This window comes from Myodes glareolus, chromosome 2, assembly GCF_982192425.1.
Source record: "Myodes glareolus chromosome 2, mMyoGla1.1, whole genome shotgun sequence".
In the NCBI taxonomy this organism is placed as follows: domain Eukaryota; kingdom Metazoa; phylum Chordata; class Mammalia; order Rodentia; family Cricetidae; genus Myodes; species Myodes glareolus.
The window spans coordinates 125,726,624-125,747,745 of NC_142027.1; the positions used below are offsets into that span (position 1 = coordinate 125,726,624).

Sequence of the window (21,122 nt, forward strand, 5' to 3'; positions counted from 1 at the left end):
CTTGTTCCCCCTTCAGCCACATTGCACATAGCGTGTGTGAGTCTTCCCACTGCCCTTGGACTCAGACACAGGAGTGTTGGCCTGTGTCGTGTCCTGAGTTACCACAGTGCTTGGTACAATCCCTGTACTGACCAGCTATGGATACACACCCCCACGTACCTGTGCCCAACTTTCAGCTCTGAGTTACCTGATCCCCAGGGCTCAGGGAGGACTGGAATACGAATATGTGCAGGGTTTCTAGAGGTTGCAAGTTCAGGGTCAGGGCAGAAGCACCACCTCCTGCACAGTGTCCACCTGAGAGCTTGGCCCGTGCACCTGGTCCCTTGCAGAGTGGGTAGGCGTGACAGCCTTGAATGTTCTCAGTCACTGCTGGGAGCAGTTTGGCTCTTGTGGCCTTGAGGGGGCTCAGTGGGGGAGCCGGGCACTGTTCCCCCTCCACCTCTCCTCTCAGGTGCTCTGTTTCAGAAGGGACATAAAATAATCTCACTAACAGGAGCCATGACAGTGCCTGGACCTAAGTCTGCACTGTCTGGGGCTCCTTGAGCTGACCGTCCTTTGCTGACTCCAGGTAGTATGCCCTCTTCCTATCTCCAGCTGCCTACAGGGAAACTGAGGCCCAAGGGACCCTAAGCCACTTCCATGGCAACGTCATAGCTAGGATTTGGCCTTGAGTTCATGGCTCTCCTCATCACAGGCCCTGGAAGTGACCAAGCAAGAGAGTGGCAGGGGTAGGGAGCTCTGGGGTTCCTCCATATCCACCAGCTGGAAGACTGGGGATCTCAGCCTGCCCTGGAGGGCCACCGTGGGGGGTCCCTTCCCCCATTGCCTTACTCAGGAGTAGTACCTCATGCCTCAGTTTCTTCATCTGTACAACTGAGATCCATTGCTTACCTCCCAACGTGGCAGTGGAAGTCACGTGGCTGGGAGGACCCCGTTATAGCACTGGGTTGGAATTAAGTGGCAAATGAAGCAAGCCAGCCTGTCTCCAAGGGAGCCTTCTGTGTGGTCTCAGGAGTCCCAGAGCAGAGTTATCTCAGAGCAAGGAGACTTGGATCCATTTCTCCCAGGAACCAATGACAGCATGTGGAGTCACCCTCTACCTCCAGACTCCACAGACCATCACTGTAGGCTGGCTGGCCCCAGGACACCTGAGCTTCCGTGAGCAGCCAGTGCCTCGCCTTGCTCAGCTCCCACACTCCTAATCTCCAGACTTGGGTCAGCGGTAACTGCACAGAGCCACATGGCCAGCGGGGCCAGGGCTGTTCCCACCCTGAGTCACACCATCTCTCCCTCCCTGTCTTTTATCCATTTGAGTAGGTTGTGCAGAGGGTCAGACCCAGAGCCTTGTGCCCACTAGGCAAGCGCTCTGCTGCTGAGCCACATCTCCAGCCTCCTACCCCACCCCCACCCCATAGCCAGGGTCTTATGTAACCCGGCCTTGAACAGGATTTTATGTAGCCCAGGCTGGCCTCATCCTCCTGCCTCCATCTCCAGAGTGCTGGGATTAGAGGTGTGTGCCATCACTCCTGATTTATGAGGAGTCAGTGTTGAAACTGGGCTCCATGCACACGAGACCAGCATTAAACCAGCCAAGCCACATCCCCAGGCTTCCTTTTACTAAGTCACCCTGGTGGACCTTGAACTTGCAATCCTCCTGCTGTGGCCTCCAGAGGGGTTGAGCTGACAAGCCTCATCACCAGGTCGCCAGCTGTCTTCTTTTGAATCTCCCCTTTAGTGCCTCCTGGGAAGTAAGAACTCCCCAGCCCATATTCCTTCCACCTCTCCCGTGTGGAGGCCAGACTCCCAGGGTGGGATGCACACATCAGCCAGGAACTCAAAGAGGGCCAAGGGCTGACCCTGGTCTCTGTGAGCAGCAGGTGACAGACACCTTTCCTGCCCTGGTGCGGTCCTTTGGCCTGCCTTCTGGGCCTCTGGGCCCCAATCTGAAACTTCCCTGCCCTGTTGGCCTCTTTTGCCTCTGCTCTCCCATGTTTATCTAGCTTCCCCGACCCCTGCAAACACCCAGCACCTTTTTTTCTTCCTTGCTCAAAAACCAGGCCACAATAGAAAGCAATTCCTTGAACTTATTAAAAAATCTAGACTTGTAAATTAATTTGTTCGTGTTGTACAAAGGCAGTGCAGATGGGCTCGTTAGCATGCACACAACAAATAATTAGAGATGAATTTTTAGCCGGCCTGCCTAATGCGCTTGCTGGGTTAATTATGTCAATGTATAATTACACCAGCCCGGGGAGGCATAATGGCACACCCCGCTGAGCAGGCCCGGCCTAATGGCAGGCGTTGGGGGGGGCTGCTGACAGAGGAGAGCCACTGCCAAGTCCCTCACACCTGCTCACCTCGATGCACGCATCGTCCAGCCTTCCGCCACCCCAACAAACAGGAGACAAAGAATAAAACAAGGAATCACCTTGTTCTGCCAGACCCAAAGGCGTCCCATGCGGGCATGGTGCTTGTCTAGACTGCCAAGCTTCAGCCAGGTTCAGTGAGAAGGGAGAAGCAAATGGAAGTGACTCCAGTGTGGACCAAGGGATAGCAAAAGTGGACTTAGAGAGGAATGAGACTGACTGTGGTGGGACCTTTGAAGGGGACACAGGGTCAGAATGGGCTCAATGTGGAGGTCTTCCTGGAAGAGGTGGCATTTGAGCTGCTGGAAGGGGGGAGCATGTTCTTGCTGGCACTCCTGTGCATAGCCTCTGAGGTGAGGGCTGGGGCATCATGAAGAAGGAATAGTTGGGGTTTCTGTGTCTACAGTGAGGCACAGAAGGGGACAGCTGCTTGTCAAAGCTGCACAACAATCCTGAGAATTGAGTGTGTGGGTCAATGGAAAAGGGGCTCGGGATGAGAAGGAACTAGAGCCTCAGGTACCGTGGTCCAGGACACATCCATGAGCCTTGCATGCACCTGCTGAGGCTGTAATTGCACACGCTGGGTCTGGCCACATTCGTAAACTGCCACCAGAGACCCTGACCCCAATTCCTCATCACCTGACTCCCGGAGCCTCGGTTATTGTTGTTGTTGTTTTCATATGACTGTGGGTTGGGTCCAAGCCAGCCACAGGGTGCACTGAGAACTGTGGTTGCCGTTCCTGTGCTGGGATCTGTCCCCTGCAAGGTGTCTCTCCCCTTGACCTCTCGAGTGCATTGGGTGTGATGGCTTACGTCCCGGAGTGGGTTTTCTTCCTCTTAATTGGTCACAGCCCATGGTGTGTCCACCCAGGGGTGAGAGAGAGCTTTCTGGAAACAGGCAGTGAGGGGCTCCAGGAGCAGTAGAAGAGCCACAGAACTGATGGTCATTTGACCCCCAGGTCGGGACGTCCTGGCTCAGCTTGGTTCCCTCAGCAGTTTCGCTGTCTCATGTAGTCACTGTGTATAAGTGGCGACAAGCGGGGGGTGGGGGGGGGTGGGGGGGTGGGGGGGTGGGGGGGGTGGGGGGGTGGGGGGGTGGGGGGGGGGCTTTGTGATTCTGACCTGAATAGCAGAAGTCAGTTACATGCTGATTGAGACACTGTCCAGGGGAGAGGAAGCTCCCAAAACATACAAGTATCCTAGAAGACTTGGAGGGGCCTCCCAACCTTAGAAATGCATGGCAACATGCGGGCGTGGTGCCAGAGAAGGAACTAAGAATGTTCCGTTCTATCCACAGGCAGTAGGCAGAGGATCAGATCCGGCTGCAGCTGGGTATGGTGCCATGTACCTTTAATCCCAGCATTTGAGAGGCAGAGGCAGGTGAATCTCAGCCTTATTTACAGAGTTAAGTTCCAAAACAACCAGGAATACATAGAGATACCCCATCTCAAAACAAAACAAAAATAAATAATAAATAAATTAAAAGGTTGGACCTGGCATAGGCTTTTGAAACCTCAAAGCCCATACCCACTGACAGACCTCAGCGTGGCTGCACCTCCTAATCCTTCCCAAATAGTTCCCCTAACTGGGAGCCAAGCATTTAAACATAGGAGCCTATGAGGGCCATTCTCATTCAAACCAGCACTTGTAGGGGACCCAAGTTTGTTTTCCAGCACCCTTGTAAGGTGGCTCACAACCACCTGTAACTCCAACTCCAGGGCATCTGATACCTCAGGCCACCCACACTCATGTGCACATACTCCCTACACATACACATACACACACAATTTTAAAATTTTTTGAATCTTTAGAATAAATGAAAAAGAAAGAAGTTATCTCTACTGTCCATAGCTGTCAGAGTGACCCCGAGTGATTCTTACATACTTTCCCCCGGTTTTCTGTGGAAAGCCGCCTTGATCCCCTGACCTTCAACTCCCCCCTTCTCTCTCTCGCCTTGCAGACACTGTTCCTTCGTTTGAGGTGGCGCAGACTCTGGACGACAGACTGCAGCGCCCCAGCTTTGACCGCAGCGGGCAGCGCCTACAAGACCTGCACATCTTGTGGAAGAGGTGCCCAGAGCCACCCAGCATCAGAGGTACTGACGAAGCCACCATGGGATCATGGTGGGACAAATCTGGATGTCGGAGTTCCAGCCAAGCCTGGGGTCGTGGGATGGGAGCTGGGCTTCACTGTCTCCCGTGACAGTGGGTTATGGTAGCAGGGCTCAGAATCTGTGCCCTTGGACCCTATCACCTTGTACACATGGCATTCAGTCAGAGCAGTGCGGACCACAGACCACCATGCCTGACATTCCACCCCTCAGGAGGCCAAGACCAAAGACCAGCCTGAGCTACACAGACCCTGTCTCAAAACAAACAAACAAACAAACACCCCAACCTTGTATAAACTGACATGATCACTCCATGGTATGGTTAAGTGGAAGGTTTCATATTGTAGATATGAGAGAGAACAACCAGAGGCATCTGGAAGGGTCCAGAGCATGGAGAGAAAGTAGTGAACTGAACATGGCCAGCAGACTGGACCTGCTGTGAGGGAGGAGGGGGGCAGGAGGTGGGGGAGAGGGGAGAGCACAGGGAGAGCAAGACAGCTGGAGAGGGAGGGAGAGGGAGAGAGAGAAGGAGGGGGGAGAGAGAGAGGGAGGGAGGATGAAGAGAGAGAGAGCAAGAGTGCAGGCAAGAGAATGCATAGGTGGGGGAGGGGAGTGGAGGAGGGAGGAGGTGAGAGGGCTGGGGTGCTGGAGGGAGCCAAGGCCAGCAGCACGGGCACCACAGATAGCTGTTGGTCCCTTCTCCAGTGATAAGGGAGATGGCTCCTTTTGGTCAGAAGGAGCCCCTGAGTGTGCTGTCTGAGGCTGGAACGTTGGGAATTTGTCTTTGTGTCTTAGCCAGGGTCATTATTACTGTGACCAAACAAACCCCATAACCATAAGCAGTTTGGGAAGGAAAGGGTTTATCTGGCTTACACTGAGGGAAGTCAGGACAGGAACTCAAGCAGGACAGGAACCTGGAGGCAGGAGCTGATGCAGAGGCCATGGAGGGTGCTGCTTACTGGCTTGTTCCCCATGGCTTGCTCAGTCAGCTTTCTTATAGAACCCAGGACCACCAACCCAAGGATCACCCCACCACCATGGATTGGTCTCTCCCCCATTGATCACTAATTAAGAAAATGCCCTACTGGCCTGTCTACAATCCTATACTATGGAAGTAGTTTCTTAATTGAGGCTCTCTACTCTCCTCAGATGACTGTAGCCTGTGTCACGCTGACATAAAAACCAGTCAGCACGCTTTGTGAGCATGCCAGCCCAGAATCCAGTGAGGGGCTGATCCCAGGGGTCCATGTGGCCGGTGGGAAACTTCTGTGACTGCATCTCAGTGATGAGTGTGGTCCTCCCTGTCTTCCACAGAGCAGAACGAGGGGACGTGTCCTACTGGGCACACGCCAGCCAACGGCAGCCACCTGCCAGGTCCCCAGCATACCCTCCTGACAGACACCTTGCTGCAGAAGGATGAGGCCGAGAGACAGAAGTGAGGAGGGAGGGAGGGAAGGACGGAGAGAGGGATGGGGAGGGAGGGCCACCAGAAAGCCCACCTGGGGCAGTCAAGGGCAGGTGGGAGATGGGGAAGGGTGAGGACCCTGAGGCCAACCCTAGGACTCTTGCCTCATCACTCTTCAGCCTCAGTTACCCTGTCTGAGGAATGGGCTGGTCTGGGTACATTCATTAGTCTTACCCAGAGGGGTGGATATATGTACTTCTGATCTGGCCATGGGATGATCTTTCCAGGGCCCCAGGAGGGCATGGTGGGGGAGTGGGTCCGTCAGTGAGACTTCTGCAGGGGTAGATAGGAAGGGTGTGATAGGCCCAGGGAGCAGCCTGTTTGAAGAATCTGAGGTAGAAGCCTGGAGCAGCAATGCTGAGCAGGAAGGTGACCAGAGTTCAAGGGCTCGTTCCCAGTTAGGAGTGTCAGTCCCAGATCTGTGTGTATCACCCTTCCCCAACTCACTGCCAGCAGACTTGCTGCTGCTCCACCTGAGAGAGGCCTCGGTGGACTGACTGAACATCCAAGCTCCTGCCCCAGGCAGCAGAATGACCCTGTGGAACAGGAATAAAACCAGGAAGGCCGCAGACTGACATTGCAGGCCCCATAACACACACTGTGGTGGAGTCCTTCAAGATCTCTGCTTTATAGATAAGTGTAGACAGGGTTACCTGTCCCGGGGCTGCTTCCAGATTACCACACAGAGGCTTATATTAATTGTAAATGCTCAATCAATAGCTCAGGCCTTTTACTAACTAGCTCTTACATTTTAAGTTAACCATATTCCTTATTTATGCCCTGCCATATGGCAGGACCTTTATCAGCGTGGCACGTTTATCTCCTGCTCCCTCTGCATCTGGCTGGCGACTCCTGACTCCGCCCTTCCTCATCCCATCATTCTCAGTTTGGCTTTCCTACCTAACTTTATTCTGTTCAGCTATTGACCAGTCAGCTTGTTTATTAAACCAATCATAGCAATATATATTCATACAGTATAAAGGAATATTCCCCAGCAGACAACACACTGAGGCCCAGGGCATCAGTGCCAGCCCAAGGAGACTGTAGCAGCAGAGCAGACTGTGGGAGCAGTAGATGTACCAGGTCTGGATTCCTCATAAAGTGCAGACAATGGGGAGGGCGTAGCTTGGGGTGGGACCAGGTTGGTCCCTGCAAGCAGCATGAGCAGTCCTGTCTCTGCAGGGGCCTCCAAGAAGTCCACATCACCTTGGCAGCCAGGCTGGGGGAGGCAGAGGAGAAAATCAAGGTGTTACATTCAGGTATGACCCCGGCTCAGGTGGCAGCCCTCAAACCAGGTGGCTGGAAACAGTGTGGAGGTCAAGCCATGAACATGGGGAGATGGGTTGGTGTGCCCCAAGACAGAAAGGAAGCCAGAAATAGGGTGTAGAGAACAATTCATTCAGCAGGGGCCAGCCCAAAGCCGCTAGCTTGGATGGAACCAAATGGGGTGATTCTTTGACAGCGAGCCATGGAGGCAGTGGCAGAGATGGTGTCTGGGGCACCTGGTGGAACCAGGTTGCCAGAAGGTGGCTACTGCCCTGGGCCACCAGGCAGGATCTGGTGGCCCAGAGTGAGTAACGTACCCTTTAGATTTCTCAGTGTAACTGGCAGGCACCTGAGGCAGGAGGATTAAGGCTAGCCTGAGCTACACAGTGAGTTCCAGACCAGCCTTAGACATACCATGAAATTCTGTCCCTAAATACCAAAACAAAGAAAAAGAAGATAAAACAAACAAACAAACCACTGGATTTTTCTATAAATCTCAATGTCAGTCACAGACTGAAGCTCCTGGCTTTGCTGGCAAGGCTGGCCTCAGGGTGGGTCAAGTGGCTCCACCCAGGCCTGCAGTGCAAGACAGTAGACAGCCCCACTAAGTCACTGCTCCCGGTGCCTCTCAGGATATATAATACAGTGGTTCTCAGCCTTCCTAATGCTGCGGGCCCTTTAATACAGCTCCTCATGTTGTGCTGACCCCAACCATAACATTATTCTCATTGCTACCTCATAGCTGTAATTGTGCTGCTGTAATGAATCTTAATGCAATTATCTGATACGTGACCCCGTGAAAGGGCCACTGTGACCCAAAAGGGGTCATGATCCACGGGTTGAGAACCCACTGCTCTAAAAGGCCCTCATCTGCCCTAGACAGGAGGGTCCCCCCCCCCCCGCTGCCAGCTCTTCAATTCCTTTCCACCCAAACTGCCTTCCAGCGTGTATGGGGTGGGGGGGGGGGGCTGGCCAGTGCTGCTCCTCACTGGGTCTTCACCCTTCCCAGCGCTAAAGGCCACACAGACGGAGCTGCTGGAGCTGAGGAGGAAATACGATGAGGAGGCTGCGGCCAAGTAAGTGAGCTGGGGGTGCCTTCTCCCTCTGTACACACACACACACACACACACACACACACACACGTACACACACGCACACACACAGAAGCAACCTCTTTCTGACTCTCCAGTCTCTGAGCAGCTCTGTTCCTCATTCCCAGGCATGCACCCAATCCATCTTCCCATCCCACTCACATACCACAGGCACAACACCCTTGGACCCACCTGAATGAGGCCACTGGGCACCCTCACCCCTGACCCTAACCCCTGACCCATGGAGGCCAAGTGACAGCATTGCAGTGACTCAGAGTGGAAGCCCTTCTTCAGGTTTAAGACATCGCTCACTCCATAAGCACCGAGCGCCTACTGTTTATCTGGTGCTGTGCCTCTGAGACCCTGGGGGAACCATGAACTCCTGCCCCAGCTTTAGTGAGAGCAGACACAGACAGTAACAGCCACGAGGCATCCATTCATAGTTGCTGTTGAGTACTTGCCGTGTACAGGCGCTGTGCTGAGCTTGTGATTGCTGTCTCCAAGGGAAGAGCTTGCTGAGGCAGGGGCATTGAAGGCAGGTGTGGCCTAGGCAGGCAGCCTAGTGCACCTTAAGAAGTCGAGACAGCCGGTGCAGGGAAAGCCTAGAGCATGTGTGCACACAGGTGTGACCAGCAGTGTCCCCTAGATCCCAGAGTCCCACCCAGCTAGGCAAACCTGTCCTGGCCCTCAGTGTGGAAGAAGTGGTACCACTGTGTGGGGGAGCTGACTCTTAGGGGGAAGGACACTCAGTAGAGGTACAGTGGGGGGCAGCACTGGTGGTGGCTCCCCAGAGATGGGGACCCTGAGGGTAGTGGGGGCTGGGCTGCCTTCAAGAGGAGTTTTGAGGCGCAGTGTCCGGTTTCCAGCAGTCAGGATTCTTTTCCACCCTGCCTGTTTTTGTCTCTGGTGGGGAGTGTGGAGCACAGCCTCCATGGCCCACACTGTGGGGCAGAGGTACAGGCAGGCGGAGGCTGCCAGCCAGTCTCAGGTCCCCTTTCCTTTGTGTCTAGGGCAGATGAGGTCGGCCTGATCATGACGAACCTGGAGAAAGCCAACCAGGTAAGCGGAAAGCCCCTGAAGCTTCCAGTGGGTGGGGATAGGGGGCAGGACTGAGGGAGAAGGGCTGGCTGGGAGAAGTGTGGGCCCCAGCTCTCTGGCCTTGCCAGACTCCCTGAAATGCCACAGCTGAGGCCTGACCAGAAAGGGCCTACAAACTCCTCATCCATGGACATCCCTATGGTCAGCAGGCCGGCCAGTCCTGTGGAGGACACACGGCAATTTTCCTCGGGTCACTACAGGAGACCCTGTGACAGGAGACACCTTGGGCACCTTGGGGCTGGCTTTCAGAACTTACTGGGAGGCCAGTCCCTGTGAGCACAGTGCAGACTCCTGACGCCTCAGCTCCAGCCACCATGGAATCAGTGTCCCCCAGGAGGCAGGACCAGGGCAGTGGTGATAGAGGATTTCCTGAGCTCTGCTCCTGTGGTTGGTTGCTTGGACTTTCTGTTTGGTTTGAGGCAGGATTTGCTGTGTCTCAGGCTGGCCTTGAGCTGCCAGAGTAGCTGACAATGACCTTGAACTCTTGCTCCTCCTGTCCCCAACTCCCGAGTGCTAGGATTACAGACGTGTGCTGCCACATTAAATTTATGTTTTCTATAACCTGTGCTGGGGATTGAACCCTGCGGCTTCACGCATGCTGAGCAAGCACTGTCAACTAACTGAGCCACATCTTAGGCAGCACCTGTGTGTTTTTAATGATAATTAAATGATCCCTATTTTTAGTATTTATATTTAGAGCATTTTTAGTGAATTTTCTTGTTGTTTTTCCAGTGTTTTGAGGCAGGGTTTCTCTGTGAAGATCTTGACCAATGGCATGGGCTTTAGAAAAGGTGGTATACACCTGTGGTAGAGACAGGAAGACCAGGAATTCAAGGTCATACTCAACCACATATCAAGTTCAGAGCCAGTCCAGACTATAGAAGATTCTGAAATAAATAACCAAGTAACTGCAGGAGTGGGGTTAAGCTCTACCATAGACTCCTTTTAGCAAATTACCCGGCTCTGTCTTTAAGCACTCAAGCCTTCTCTGATGTTTTTAATACCTCCATTTTGCAAAAGGGAAACTGAGGCCTTAGAAGGCCAAGTGGCTCTCCCAGAGGCCTATCGCAATCTGTGAACCAGGGCCACCTCTGCAGATGCCCCCTCTGGGGCACAATCTAGACCCAGTCTAGAGCCACCTGGGAATGGGTGCGGACAGCCACTTCCTGCCCCTCCCCACACTGGCAGAAGGAGTGTGCTCTCTTTTGGGGTCCCAGGCACCCCAGCATTATCTAGAGATGCCCCTGGCAGCCTCTGCTCTATAATGCCATCTCACCAGGAAAGGAAAGGTGCCCAGTCATGAGCTGTGACAGTAGTGACTTCCTAGGTCATGGTCTGGGTCAGGACTCACAACATGAGCACCTAGATCCTGGGAGCCCCAAGATGGTGCAGGTTTCGCCTTTTGTCGCTCACTGGCTCCCTTCTTCCCTCCCCCAGCGTGCAGAGGCCGCCCAGCGGGAGGTGGAAAGCCTACGGGAGCAGCTGGCCTCGGTCAACAGCTCCATCCGCCTGGCTTGCTGTTCCCCTCAGGGACCCAGTGGGGTAAGGCTGTACCTCGGAAGGGAAGGTGGCAGAGGGAAAGACTAGAGAAGGCCACATCTCTGCACATGGGAAAAATGGGTGGCCCTGGAGGGCACCGTGACATGAGCAGGGACTCATGGGGGCTGGCGTTATTAGGTCAGCCTCCTAAGACGGTCACTTGCAACCTGTTGTACCAGCACAGTATTGCTGGTAATGCTGTAGCCACCATTTTAAGTGGTCCAGCTTCCATCGACTCTTGATTAACGAAAAGCCTTGTGTCTTCCTTCGGATGCCTCCCTCGCCTTGCCCGGGAATGCTGGAATTGTTCACAGGTCAGAGAGAGTCAAACCCATTGCAAGGTGTGCCAAGATTTGGGCAATGTGATTGAGGTGCAGTGCGTTTGGTGGCCACCAGGGGGTACTGTTGAACATCGGTTTTGTTTGGTGGCTGCTTAGGACTTTATGGCCCTGATCAGGCACTAGAAGAAGGCTTGGGACTTGTACTTAGCCCTTAGCCCTTAAGTCCTAAAACTTACAGGTGACATGCTATACAGAACTCTTCTCAGCTGTCAATCTCGAGGTCCCTGAACAAGTCAGCCCATCTTTACCCTTTTTCCTGGCCAGCACCTCCAAGGATCCTGGGGTCATTGCCAGCCTAAAGGTTTTAGTCACCACCCACCATTCTGCCCTTATGTAGTCTCTGGTCTGCCCCCTTCCCGTGTTTCTGCATGCGGTGTTTATGCCTTCCTTAACATGTGGGCACTATGTCAGAGTGCTCCCTCAGTGTGTACACTGAACAGTGTCTCTATCTATAGCCGTGACGGTGTGTGTGCACACACGCTGACTGTGCCTCAGTTTCCTCCCCCATCCTCACCTACCTTACAGGGTTATGGAGAGGACTGCGTGGCTCACAGAAGGTGCTGGGAACCAGCCAGTGCTTTTGACTGCTATCAGGAGCATGTCTTTGGTGGGGCCTCTTGCACCCACGCATGTGCGTGTCTGGGATGATATGGATCAGTGACTATGAGTCTTTGATGTGAGAAGTTCAGTGTGTGTCTGTGTCTGTCTGTCTGTCTGTCGGTGTGAGACTCCAGAAAGGTACTTGTGACTGGGTCCCAGGAGACAGTGTCTTTGTTGATGTCCCAGAGAAGCATTATCTAGAGAGCGGCAGAGCTTTGGTGGCTGTCTGGGGAGGAGTTACCAGTGGTTCTTAATTAACCCCCCTGGAACCTGCAAATGGCTAGCCAGCCACAGGGAGCCTGGCTGGTTTGGGAGGCAGTTTTTCTGAGCACAACAGTGGCGCTTGATGCTAATTAATTTAATGTATTAATGGCATCCGCTTCCTGTTTTAATTGGCATTTATCTCCACGGAAGAAGGCAGGATTAGTAGTGGTGGGCTGTTTTCGTGCAGGAAGGCTTTCTCTTTTTTTTCTAACTACTTCTTAGATTGTGTAACTGAGCCTAAGACTAGCCTGACCCAGGCCCCACAGATAGCACCCTGTCCCTTGTCATAGGGACACAGGGGCAATTTCCAAGACTCTAGATGGGTGACAGGCCTGGAACAAATTAGGAGACAGAAGATGCCACAGTAACGTGGCCAGTGCCTGGGTATCTTTGATCTAGCCCCGAGGCTCTCTGGTTCCCTGGATGGGTTGATTCCCTTGGGGTAGGACCCAGACAGGCTACTCAAACCTGTTTTGGAATTTCCTTTGCCACAGTTCCTCCCTGCTCAGCATTTTCCTTTCCCCCCCCCTTTCTCTGTGTGTACGTATACATGTATGCATATGGGCATATATGTGTATGTGCATGTTCCCATGTGTGTTGAAGCCAGAGGACAACCTTGGATGATGTTCCTTGGAGGCTGTCCACCTTATTATCTGAAATAAGTCCTCTCACTGACCTGGACCACATGCACTAGTCTAGGCTGGCTAGTGAGCTCCAGGGATCCAGCTGCCTCCACCTGCCCAGCACTGGGCTTCACATGGAGGCCACCATGCCCAGCCTTTCCTCACATGCTCCAGAGATTAAACTGGGCCCCCCCCCCTACTTAACCAACAGAGGCTTAGCTGACCTGGAACCTTGTGGTCATCCTCCTGCCTCTGACACCCAGCCACTGTTGTTCTTTGGCAAGAAAGGTTTTGAATGAGGCATGGCTTATGTAGAGGAAACCGCAGGTCATACATAGGAGACAGGAGCTACCTGGGATATTGGATCACCAGACGGAATGTTTCCTTCTGCCTGGGGACCAGGGATGGCATGCCCTGGCTCAGCCTCTCAAAGCCGCTCACAACCCATTCTGTCCCCAGGAGAAGGTGAGCTTCGCATTGTGCTCAGGTCCCCGGCTGGAGGCAGCACTGGCCTCCAAGGACAGAGAGATCCTGAGACTGCTGAAGGATGCACAGCAGCTACGACACTCCTTGCAGGAGCTGGAGGAGGTCTCAGCCAACCAGATCGCTGAGCTGGAGCGGCAACTGGCAGCCAAATCTGAGGCCATAGAGGCAGGTCCCAGGGTGGCAGGGTTGGTGGCAAGCGGGGAGCACAGGGCCAGTGTCACTGACCCCGTTTGTCTTCTAGAAACTACAAGAAAAGCTCGAGGCCCAGGCTGACTATGAAGAGATTAAAACAGAACTGAGGTATGGGGCTGAACGGTGCTGGCTGGGACTGCGTGCGAAGCCCATGACCTCCCCTCTCATCTTCCCACTGCGGTGTCCACATCTCCTCCAGTTAGCACTTGGCCCATCAAAACTGGTCCAGTTCGAGCTAGGCATGGTGTTGCGTGCCTATTAGCCTAGCATTCAGGAGGCCGAGGCAGGGGGGCTGTCACCCCAGCCTGGACTTCAACAAAACAAACTGGTTGTCTTAGTTTGGTCTCTACTGCTGTGGTAAAATGCTAACACAAGCCGACTTGTAGCTTACAGATTCCAGGCCATCATCGGGGAAAGCCAGGGCAGGAAGCAGGAATCTGGAAGCAGGAGCTGAAGCAGAGGCCATGGAGGGGTGCTGCTTCCTGGCTTGCTCCCCATGGCTTGCTCAGCCTGCTTTCTTGGAGCATCAAGGACCACTTTGCTTGTAGAACGACTTTCCTTCCCACATCAATCACTAATCAAGGAAACACCCCCACAGTCTATAGGCCAATCTCACAGAGACATTTTCTCAGTTAAGGTTCCCTCTCCAATGACTCTAGCCTGTGTCACGTTGACAGAAAAACTAGCCTTATCCTGTTCCATGAAGACATGGAGATAGTCACCTTGTCATAGTTTGCAGTAGACAGTTGACCCTTGGTGTCCCCAGGGTCAGATGCCTAAGCCCCCAGTATGACTGTGATAGTGTACTCCATGGAATCCAGGCACAGCCTCCTGGGACTTCATCATCTCTTCTCCCATGACCCCTGTGGAGCTACTTCGGTGCTCAGCATACAGCCCAAGGCAAATTCAATTTTTGCTTTTTGGAACTTTCTGAAAAGCAATGTATTCTATCGTTTCTATCCACATTTGCTAAAAGCACAGGCTGGGTAGCCCAATGGCAGAGGATTTGTGCGGCATGCAAGAGGCCCTAGGTCCCTTCCCTAGAACCACAAAGGAATGGAGAAGGAGGGGTGGGAAGCAAGAGAAAGCTAGGAGAAAAGGGGAGAGAAGGAAAAAGAAAAGACCAGAGGTTGATAGTACTGTAATCCCAGCCCTTGAGAGGTGGAGGCAGGAGGATCAGGACTTCAAGGCCAGCCTCAGCTACATAATGAGTTTGAAGCTAGCCTGGGCTACCTTCAGACCCAAGGTTGCCTGGGAAGAGTCTAGTAGCAGAGGTATAGACAGCACCTCACTTGGGGCCTCCCCTCCTGCTGGGGCGCACTGACCTCAGGCCTCTCTACTTTCTCCGGCAGCATCCTGAGAGCCATGAAACTGGCCTCCAGCACCTGCAGCCTCCCGCAGGTACATGTCCCCGCCTCCATCCCTGTCCCCAGCAGCCCCTGCCCCTGAGGCTGCACCAACCATGCCGTCTCAGCCTTGCTTCCTGTCTCCTCAGGCCCTGGCCAAGCCAGACGACCCACTGCACATGGCCAAGGAGACCTTCTTTCCCAGCCAGAAGTTCCTGATGGAGAAGCCGGCACTGCTGGCCAGCCCTGGTAGGAAACAAGGGACACTCTGAGGGCCACCTGGGCTGGGATCTGGGCAGGGATGCCCCTGGACTGTTTAACCTCCTCCCCAGGGCCACTGCTGTCTGAGGCAGGAGATCCAAGACCAAGTGCGGGAGATGAACTCCTGCTGTGTGGTGCTTCCTCATATCCAAAGTGCTAGGGAGTCCCAAGGCTCCCGATGACCTCCCTTGACCCTGCGTTCAGCTGGGCTTTAAGAAGTCAGGACAGGAGGTGTCCGTACCCCAACCCACAACCAGCCTTCAAGGAATGGCGCACAGCCTAAAACTGCCTTCTCCCCACAAGTGACTCAGTGACCTTTTAACCTTGTGACCCTCCCCAAAAATACAGCAGGGTCATTAGTCATCCCTTTACCTCTAAACTGAAAGTGCTGGTGGCCTGAGTGGTGTAGGCACAGAGGGACATAGGACACCTGTGTGACAGTGAGCCCATCCCTGCTTGCTAGGGTAATCTTCCCAATGGCAGTAGATGGCACCCATAAACCAGCATTTGAAGGGGGTCCGAGGAGGTGGGATTTGAGAATGGAGGGGAAACAGCCAGCGTGGGTGTTTATTATCTCTGAGATCTATAGCCTTTCCTTCTCCCTGTCCCTCCATTACCCCATATTTCCTGTCCCCGCTCTCTCTCTCTCTCTCTCTCTCTCTCTCTCTCTCTCTCTCTCTCTATATATATATATATATATATATATATATATATATATATACCCATCTCTATCCCCTCGCTCTCCGTCACTCTAACCATCTCTCTTGCCTCTGCATATCCCTCTCCTCCGTTACCATCTGCCTCTTTGTCCCTCTGTCTGTCTGTGCATCCCTCCTGGTGTTCTAGAGGAGGACCCCTCGGAGGATGACTCTATCAAGGGTTCACTGGGCACGGAGCCCCCCTACCCTCAGCTTCCACCTCCACCAGGCCTGGAAGACCCACTGTCCCCGAGCCCAGGGCAGCCCCTGCTGGGCTCCAGCCTGGGTCCTGATGGGCCAAGGACTTTCTCACTGTCCCCCTTCCCCAGCCTGGCATCCGGGGAGAGGCTGACTGGGGACCCACTGCTGCCCAAGAACATAATGGGCCCGGCTGCCTTCAAAGGGGAAGCGGGCAATCTGCTGGCATGCCCACCTGCCTTCTATGGTGGTGCCAAACCTCCAACGGCTCCCGCCACCTCGGCACTCGGCCCTGAGCCCACTGGGGCCCCGGAGCCTGTGGACGGGGCTGGGCCAGAGGAGGAGCAGCTGGACACGGCGGAGATCGCCTTCCAGGTGAAGGAACAGCTGCTGAAGCACAACATTGGCCAACGTGTGTTCGGTCACTATGTGCTGGGACTGTCGCAAGGCTCGGTGAGTGAGATCCTGGCACGGCCCAAGCCCTGGCGCAAGCTCACAGTGAAGGGTAAGGAGCCCTTCATCAAGATGAAGCAGTTCCTGTCAGATGAGCAGAATGTGCTGGCCCTGCGCACCATCCAGGTGCGGCAGCGAGGTGAGCCATGAAGCAGCCCCACCACCGTCCAGCGCCATGTGTAACCCGGGGTAGGTGAGCTGCTGCCCTGTGCCTCAATTTCCTCCTTTTGAGGGAAAGATGTATGACTTCACTCCCTCCTTCACTGCCCCCCCACCTTTACTCCCCCAGACTCACCCCAGGCAGCTCAGCCTAGGCTCTAGGCCAGTTCCCCAGCTTCCCCATCTGTCAGCTCTCTGGAGAGCGGCTGAAAGGACCCAGAACACCAGGATGCAGAGCCGCTCAAGGAGTGGAAACTGGTCAGGCGCACGCCTTTAATCCCAACTCTCAGGAGACAGAGGCGGGTGGATCTCTTGTGAGTTCCAGGACAGCAAAAGCTGCACAGAGAGACCCCATCTTAAAAAAAGAAAAAGAAAAGAAAAGTGTTAGCTGTTGCCATCATCGTCATGGTCTGTCACTGTTAAGCCAAAGTCCGGCTGGGCACATGGCTCAGTGCTAACTTAGCACTGGCCTAGCATTCCCAAGGCCCTGGGTTCCAGTACCAGAGTCACTATGCCATCAACCGTGTGTCCCATAGAGTAAGCTGTGGCCCTGCCCTTCCCGAGGACAGTCTGGTCTGTGCCCTCCTGCCCACCTCCGGGGCCTGACCCCCCACCTACAGGCCCCACAGCCGCCACCTTCGTGCCTCCCCCAGGCAGCATCACCCCGAGAATCCGCACACCTGAGACGGGCTCAGACGACGCCATCAAGAGTATCCTGGAGCAGGCCAAGAAGGAAATTGAGTCTCAGAAGGGAGGTGAGTAGGCCTTAACCAATGACCTCTGACCCTTGTCTGCACCTCAAGGGCCTCCTCCACCTGTCACCCCAGAGCATTCCGGGGGCCAGAAGGACCTTTCTGGAGCACAAACACAGGCATGCCACTGTTCAGGTATCTCCTGTAGCTCCCCACTGCTCCCGAGAAAATATCCCAGCCGTTTAGCAAGACATCCAGACCAGAGTCTTCATGCCCTCCACACCTCTCCCAGGACTCCTATAGACCCTGACACTACACCCTCCCCAGAACGTTTAACCAACTCCCATTCACTTCCTGATGCATCACCTCCTCCAGGAAGCCCCACCTTACTCAGATGGACTGGGGTGCTACCCATTGCTTTGTCTTCCCACTTGTGACCGACGGTACTGAGTACGGGATGACTGGACTGGCTTATGCTGTGATTAGCTGATTAGCTGTGTGACCTTGGGCTAGTAACCTGGCCTCTCTCTCTGCCTCTGTCTTCTCATCTTTAAGATGGGGATGGTATTAGCCCACTTTTCTGAAAGCTGTGGGGGGGACCAAGTGAGGTCAGTGCTTTCCAGTGGGGGGAGCACACAGAAGCATGTGGACAGAGCAATACAGTCACAACCATCTTTCATCCGGGTGGTGGCGACACATGTCTTTAATCCCAGCACTTGGGAGGCAAAGGCAGGCAGATCTCCGTGAGTTCGAGGCCAGCCTGGTCTACAAAGCGAGTTCCAGGACAACCAGGGCTTCAAAAGGAAACCCTGTCTCAAAAAAAAAAAAAGAAAAAGAAAAAGAGAGAGAGAGAGAGAGAGAAAGAAAGGAAAAGAAAGGGAAGGAAGGAAGGAAGGAAGGAAGGAAGGAAGGAAGGAAGGAAAGAAGAAGTCTTCCTCTTCCTTGTGATTCTGCAGTCAGTAGCTCTGACCATGTGGCTGTCCCTGCCACTGACTTAGGGGGCTTCTGCCCTCAGGCCCAAGTTGCACACTTAACACCCTGAGGTATAAACCTTGGCTGCCTGCGATACTAGGTTCAGTGCTCCCACCGTACTGTGCGGTGTCTCCTGCCCCCTGGTGGAGGATCAGTGCAACTGTCCCGGCTGCAAAGCCCTATAAGGAAAAGGTGTCCCCAAACTGAGGGCACATGCCCGGTGGGCTGGCTGCACTGCCCCACTATCTAATCCTCAGAGCCACTCATGATACATCTTATAGCTCCTACTGCATGCTAGACAGGGCTACAGATGTTGGTGAGATTTAGCAGCAAGGCTACACCAGTCAGTCTTGGTGACTGACAGGGGGCAGTGTTGAAGTTAGCAGCAGGATCAAGGAAATGTTCATGCTCCGTAACAGGGCCAGCCACGAGAGACTAAGTTACAAGGGTGGGCACACCCCCCAACTCCCACCTCCACAAGCCCCAAACAGCTGGGAAGAACCAAGTAGAGAGTACTAGCCCTCGCCAAGGAGGAGGGGTTCTTGGCCCACTGCTAGCTCCGGGTGTCTACTTGAGAGAACCAAAAGAAACGTCCAGAATGGGGGCAGGGGAGTAATACGACCTGGCTTGGCGGTGGCCGCGCAAGCCTTTTATCCCAGAACTCAGGAGGCAGAGGCAGGTGGATCTCTGTGTTCAGAGTGAGTTCCAGGACAGCCAGGGCTACACAGAGAGAGCCTGTCTTGAAGAATGAAGGGGAGGGGAAGCCTTCCCATCCCAAAGAGCCGCACTCCCCGACTCAGCCTGAGTTGGCTGGTTCTTTGAAGTCATGTGGGTTGTCACCTCTTCTTGTTTGAAATGTTTTCTAGGTCACAGCGCGGACCCGTGCTGTGTTCCTCTTCGTGACTGAATACTGCTCTATCACTTTTCACTGGGAAAAAAAATTAATGGCTGTGTGGTGGTCCCCAGGATGCAGACGGCACAGAAGGGTCATAGAGGAAGGTTGTGGGGACCTGTCTGGCCCAGACACGGCACCTGATCATATCCTGATCAATTGCTGTTTCTGGGGCACAGACGAGTCTGCCCTTGGTTTGTGATGTTCTCTCTGCTCACTTCCTGTGTGATCTTCTCCTTGTATGTGTTCATTCGCTTAATCATGTAGCCAACTCTGGGAACTATGACCTCCACCCAGTTTAGAGAATCCGTGTACCTGTGACCGGGCCCTCCCTTCCCTTCTTCTCCCCTCCATAGCTATCAACCTGTTTTTGTTTTTGTTTTTTTCCTAGCAGTTTATTGTGTTGCCATTCAATAAGATTTTTCCCTAAGTCGTGTTGTTTAATTTTTACTTGCTTAGTGCTTCTTGGAGACATGTTACACTTCCGATCATTTTTTTTTTAATTTTAATCTGACACAGGATTTCTCTGTGTAACCCTGGCTGTCTGTAGACCAGGCTGAGCTCTGAGCACTGGGATTAAAGGTGTGCACCACCATGTGTGCCTCCAGGCCCAGCCTGTGGATCACCTTCCAGGGCTTTGTCTCTGCCCTAGTGTGTCCCTAAGATCCCTGCCTGGCTTTACGGGAACTCCCGTTTCGCTGCTGTGTTCCACCGAGTCCACACTATTACTCTTTGAACATCTGGGTTGGTGCCATGATTTTGCTGTGGAATACTCGGAAGAGCTACTTTCTGCTGCCCTACCGCCTCTTTCTTAACCTTGAACTTGTACATGGTGGGCTCATAGCATACATAAAGGGCAGATTTAGGTTTGGACTGTGCCTTGGACACCATCTTTGCTTCATCTTCACTTTTCCCATATGTACTAAGATTTTATTATCGGTCTGATTTTTTTTTTTAGATGCCTGCCTAATATTCCATCAGAGCATTACTTGCTTGACCAGTTTCCCACTATTGGACACAGAGGTTGCCCCCACATTCATATGGTATAAACACAACTTGCTCTGATAATGGGCCCTTGTTCACCCTGTCACCCTCCCCACAGGTGAGCCCAAGAACTCCACAGCTTCTGTGAGCATCCCTAACGGCACAGCCTCCTCCAGCACCTCGGAAGACGCCATCAAGAACATTCTGGAACAAGCCCGCCGTGAGATGCAAGCCCAGCAGCAGGCTCTGCTGGAGATGGAGTCGGGACCCAGGGGCCGCTCCGTGCCTCCCTCCCCTCCGGAGCGGCCCTCACTGGCCACTGTGAGCCAGAATGGGGCACTGGCCTGTGTGAAGCAGGAGGATGGCGGTGGTGGCTGCAGCAGTAGCAGCAGTGGTAGCAGTGCGCAGGCGCCACTTGCTGTCCTGTCCCCGGCTGCATTTGTGCAGCGGATCATCCGCAAGGTGAAGTCCGAGATCGGTGATGCCGGCTACTTTGACCACCACTGGGCGTCGGACCGCGGCCTGCTCAGCCGACCATACGCCTCCGTGTCGCCCTCCCTCTCCTCCTCTTCCTCCAGTTACTCTGGACAGCCCAATGGGCGAGCCTGGCCCCGTGGAGATGAGGCAGCCATCGCCCCTGAGGACGAAGCAGCCATGGGCGAGGATGAGTCCCCCAGGGTGGGAGAGCTCAAGGCTGAGGCCGGGGTCCCGGAGGTGGGCAGCGGGCGGCTGCCCTACTACCCGGCCTATGTGCCCCGCACGCTCAAGCCCACGGTGCCGCCCCTGACGCCTGAACAGTACGAGTTATACATGTACCGGGAGGTAGACACACTGGAGCTGACCCGACAGGTCAAGGAGAAGCTGGCCAAGAATGGCATCTGCCAGCGCATCTTTGGGGAGAAGGTGTGGACCACGGGGGACCTGGGGACCCTGGAATAAGGCCCACTGAGACCGTGGCCCTAAGATCTGTAGTCTGGAGGGTGACCTGGGTGGGAAGCTATTTCTCAGGAACCCAGTCAGATGTCT

General features: G+C 54.1%; 1 protein-coding gene across 7 annotated transcripts in view; it reads left to right on the plus strand.

Annotated features, from left to right (window-relative positions):
* The window catches only part of Cux2 (cut like homeobox 2), a 175,782-nt gene that overhangs the window by 143,447 nt on the left and 11,213 nt on the right, over positions 1-21,122 (plus strand). For 6 of the 7 annotated variants that reach the window (XM_087903660.1, XM_087903661.1, XM_087903665.1 and 3 more), the window contains exons 5-17: positions 4,327-4,461; positions 5,791-5,911; positions 7,124-7,200; positions 8,217-8,283; positions 9,309-9,357; positions 10,834-10,938; positions 13,223-13,414; positions 13,491-13,549; positions 14,794-14,842; positions 14,916-15,036; positions 15,895-16,536; positions 17,210-17,311; positions 20,215-20,999. In XM_087903660.1, coding sequence (XP_087759786.1) covers positions 4,327-4,461; positions 5,791-5,911; positions 7,124-7,200; positions 8,217-8,283; positions 9,309-9,357; positions 10,834-10,938; positions 13,223-13,414; positions 13,491-13,549; positions 14,794-14,842; positions 14,916-15,036; positions 15,895-16,536; positions 17,210-17,311; positions 20,215-20,999 — 2,504 coding nt within the window. The remainder of the gene's footprint in view (positions 1-4,326; positions 4,462-5,790; positions 5,912-7,123; positions 7,201-8,216; positions 8,284-9,308; positions 9,358-10,833; positions 10,939-13,222; positions 13,415-13,490; positions 13,550-14,793; positions 14,843-14,915; positions 15,037-15,894; positions 16,537-17,209; positions 17,312-20,214; positions 21,000-21,122) is intronic. The other variant, XM_087903664.1, reaches the window with a different exon arrangement.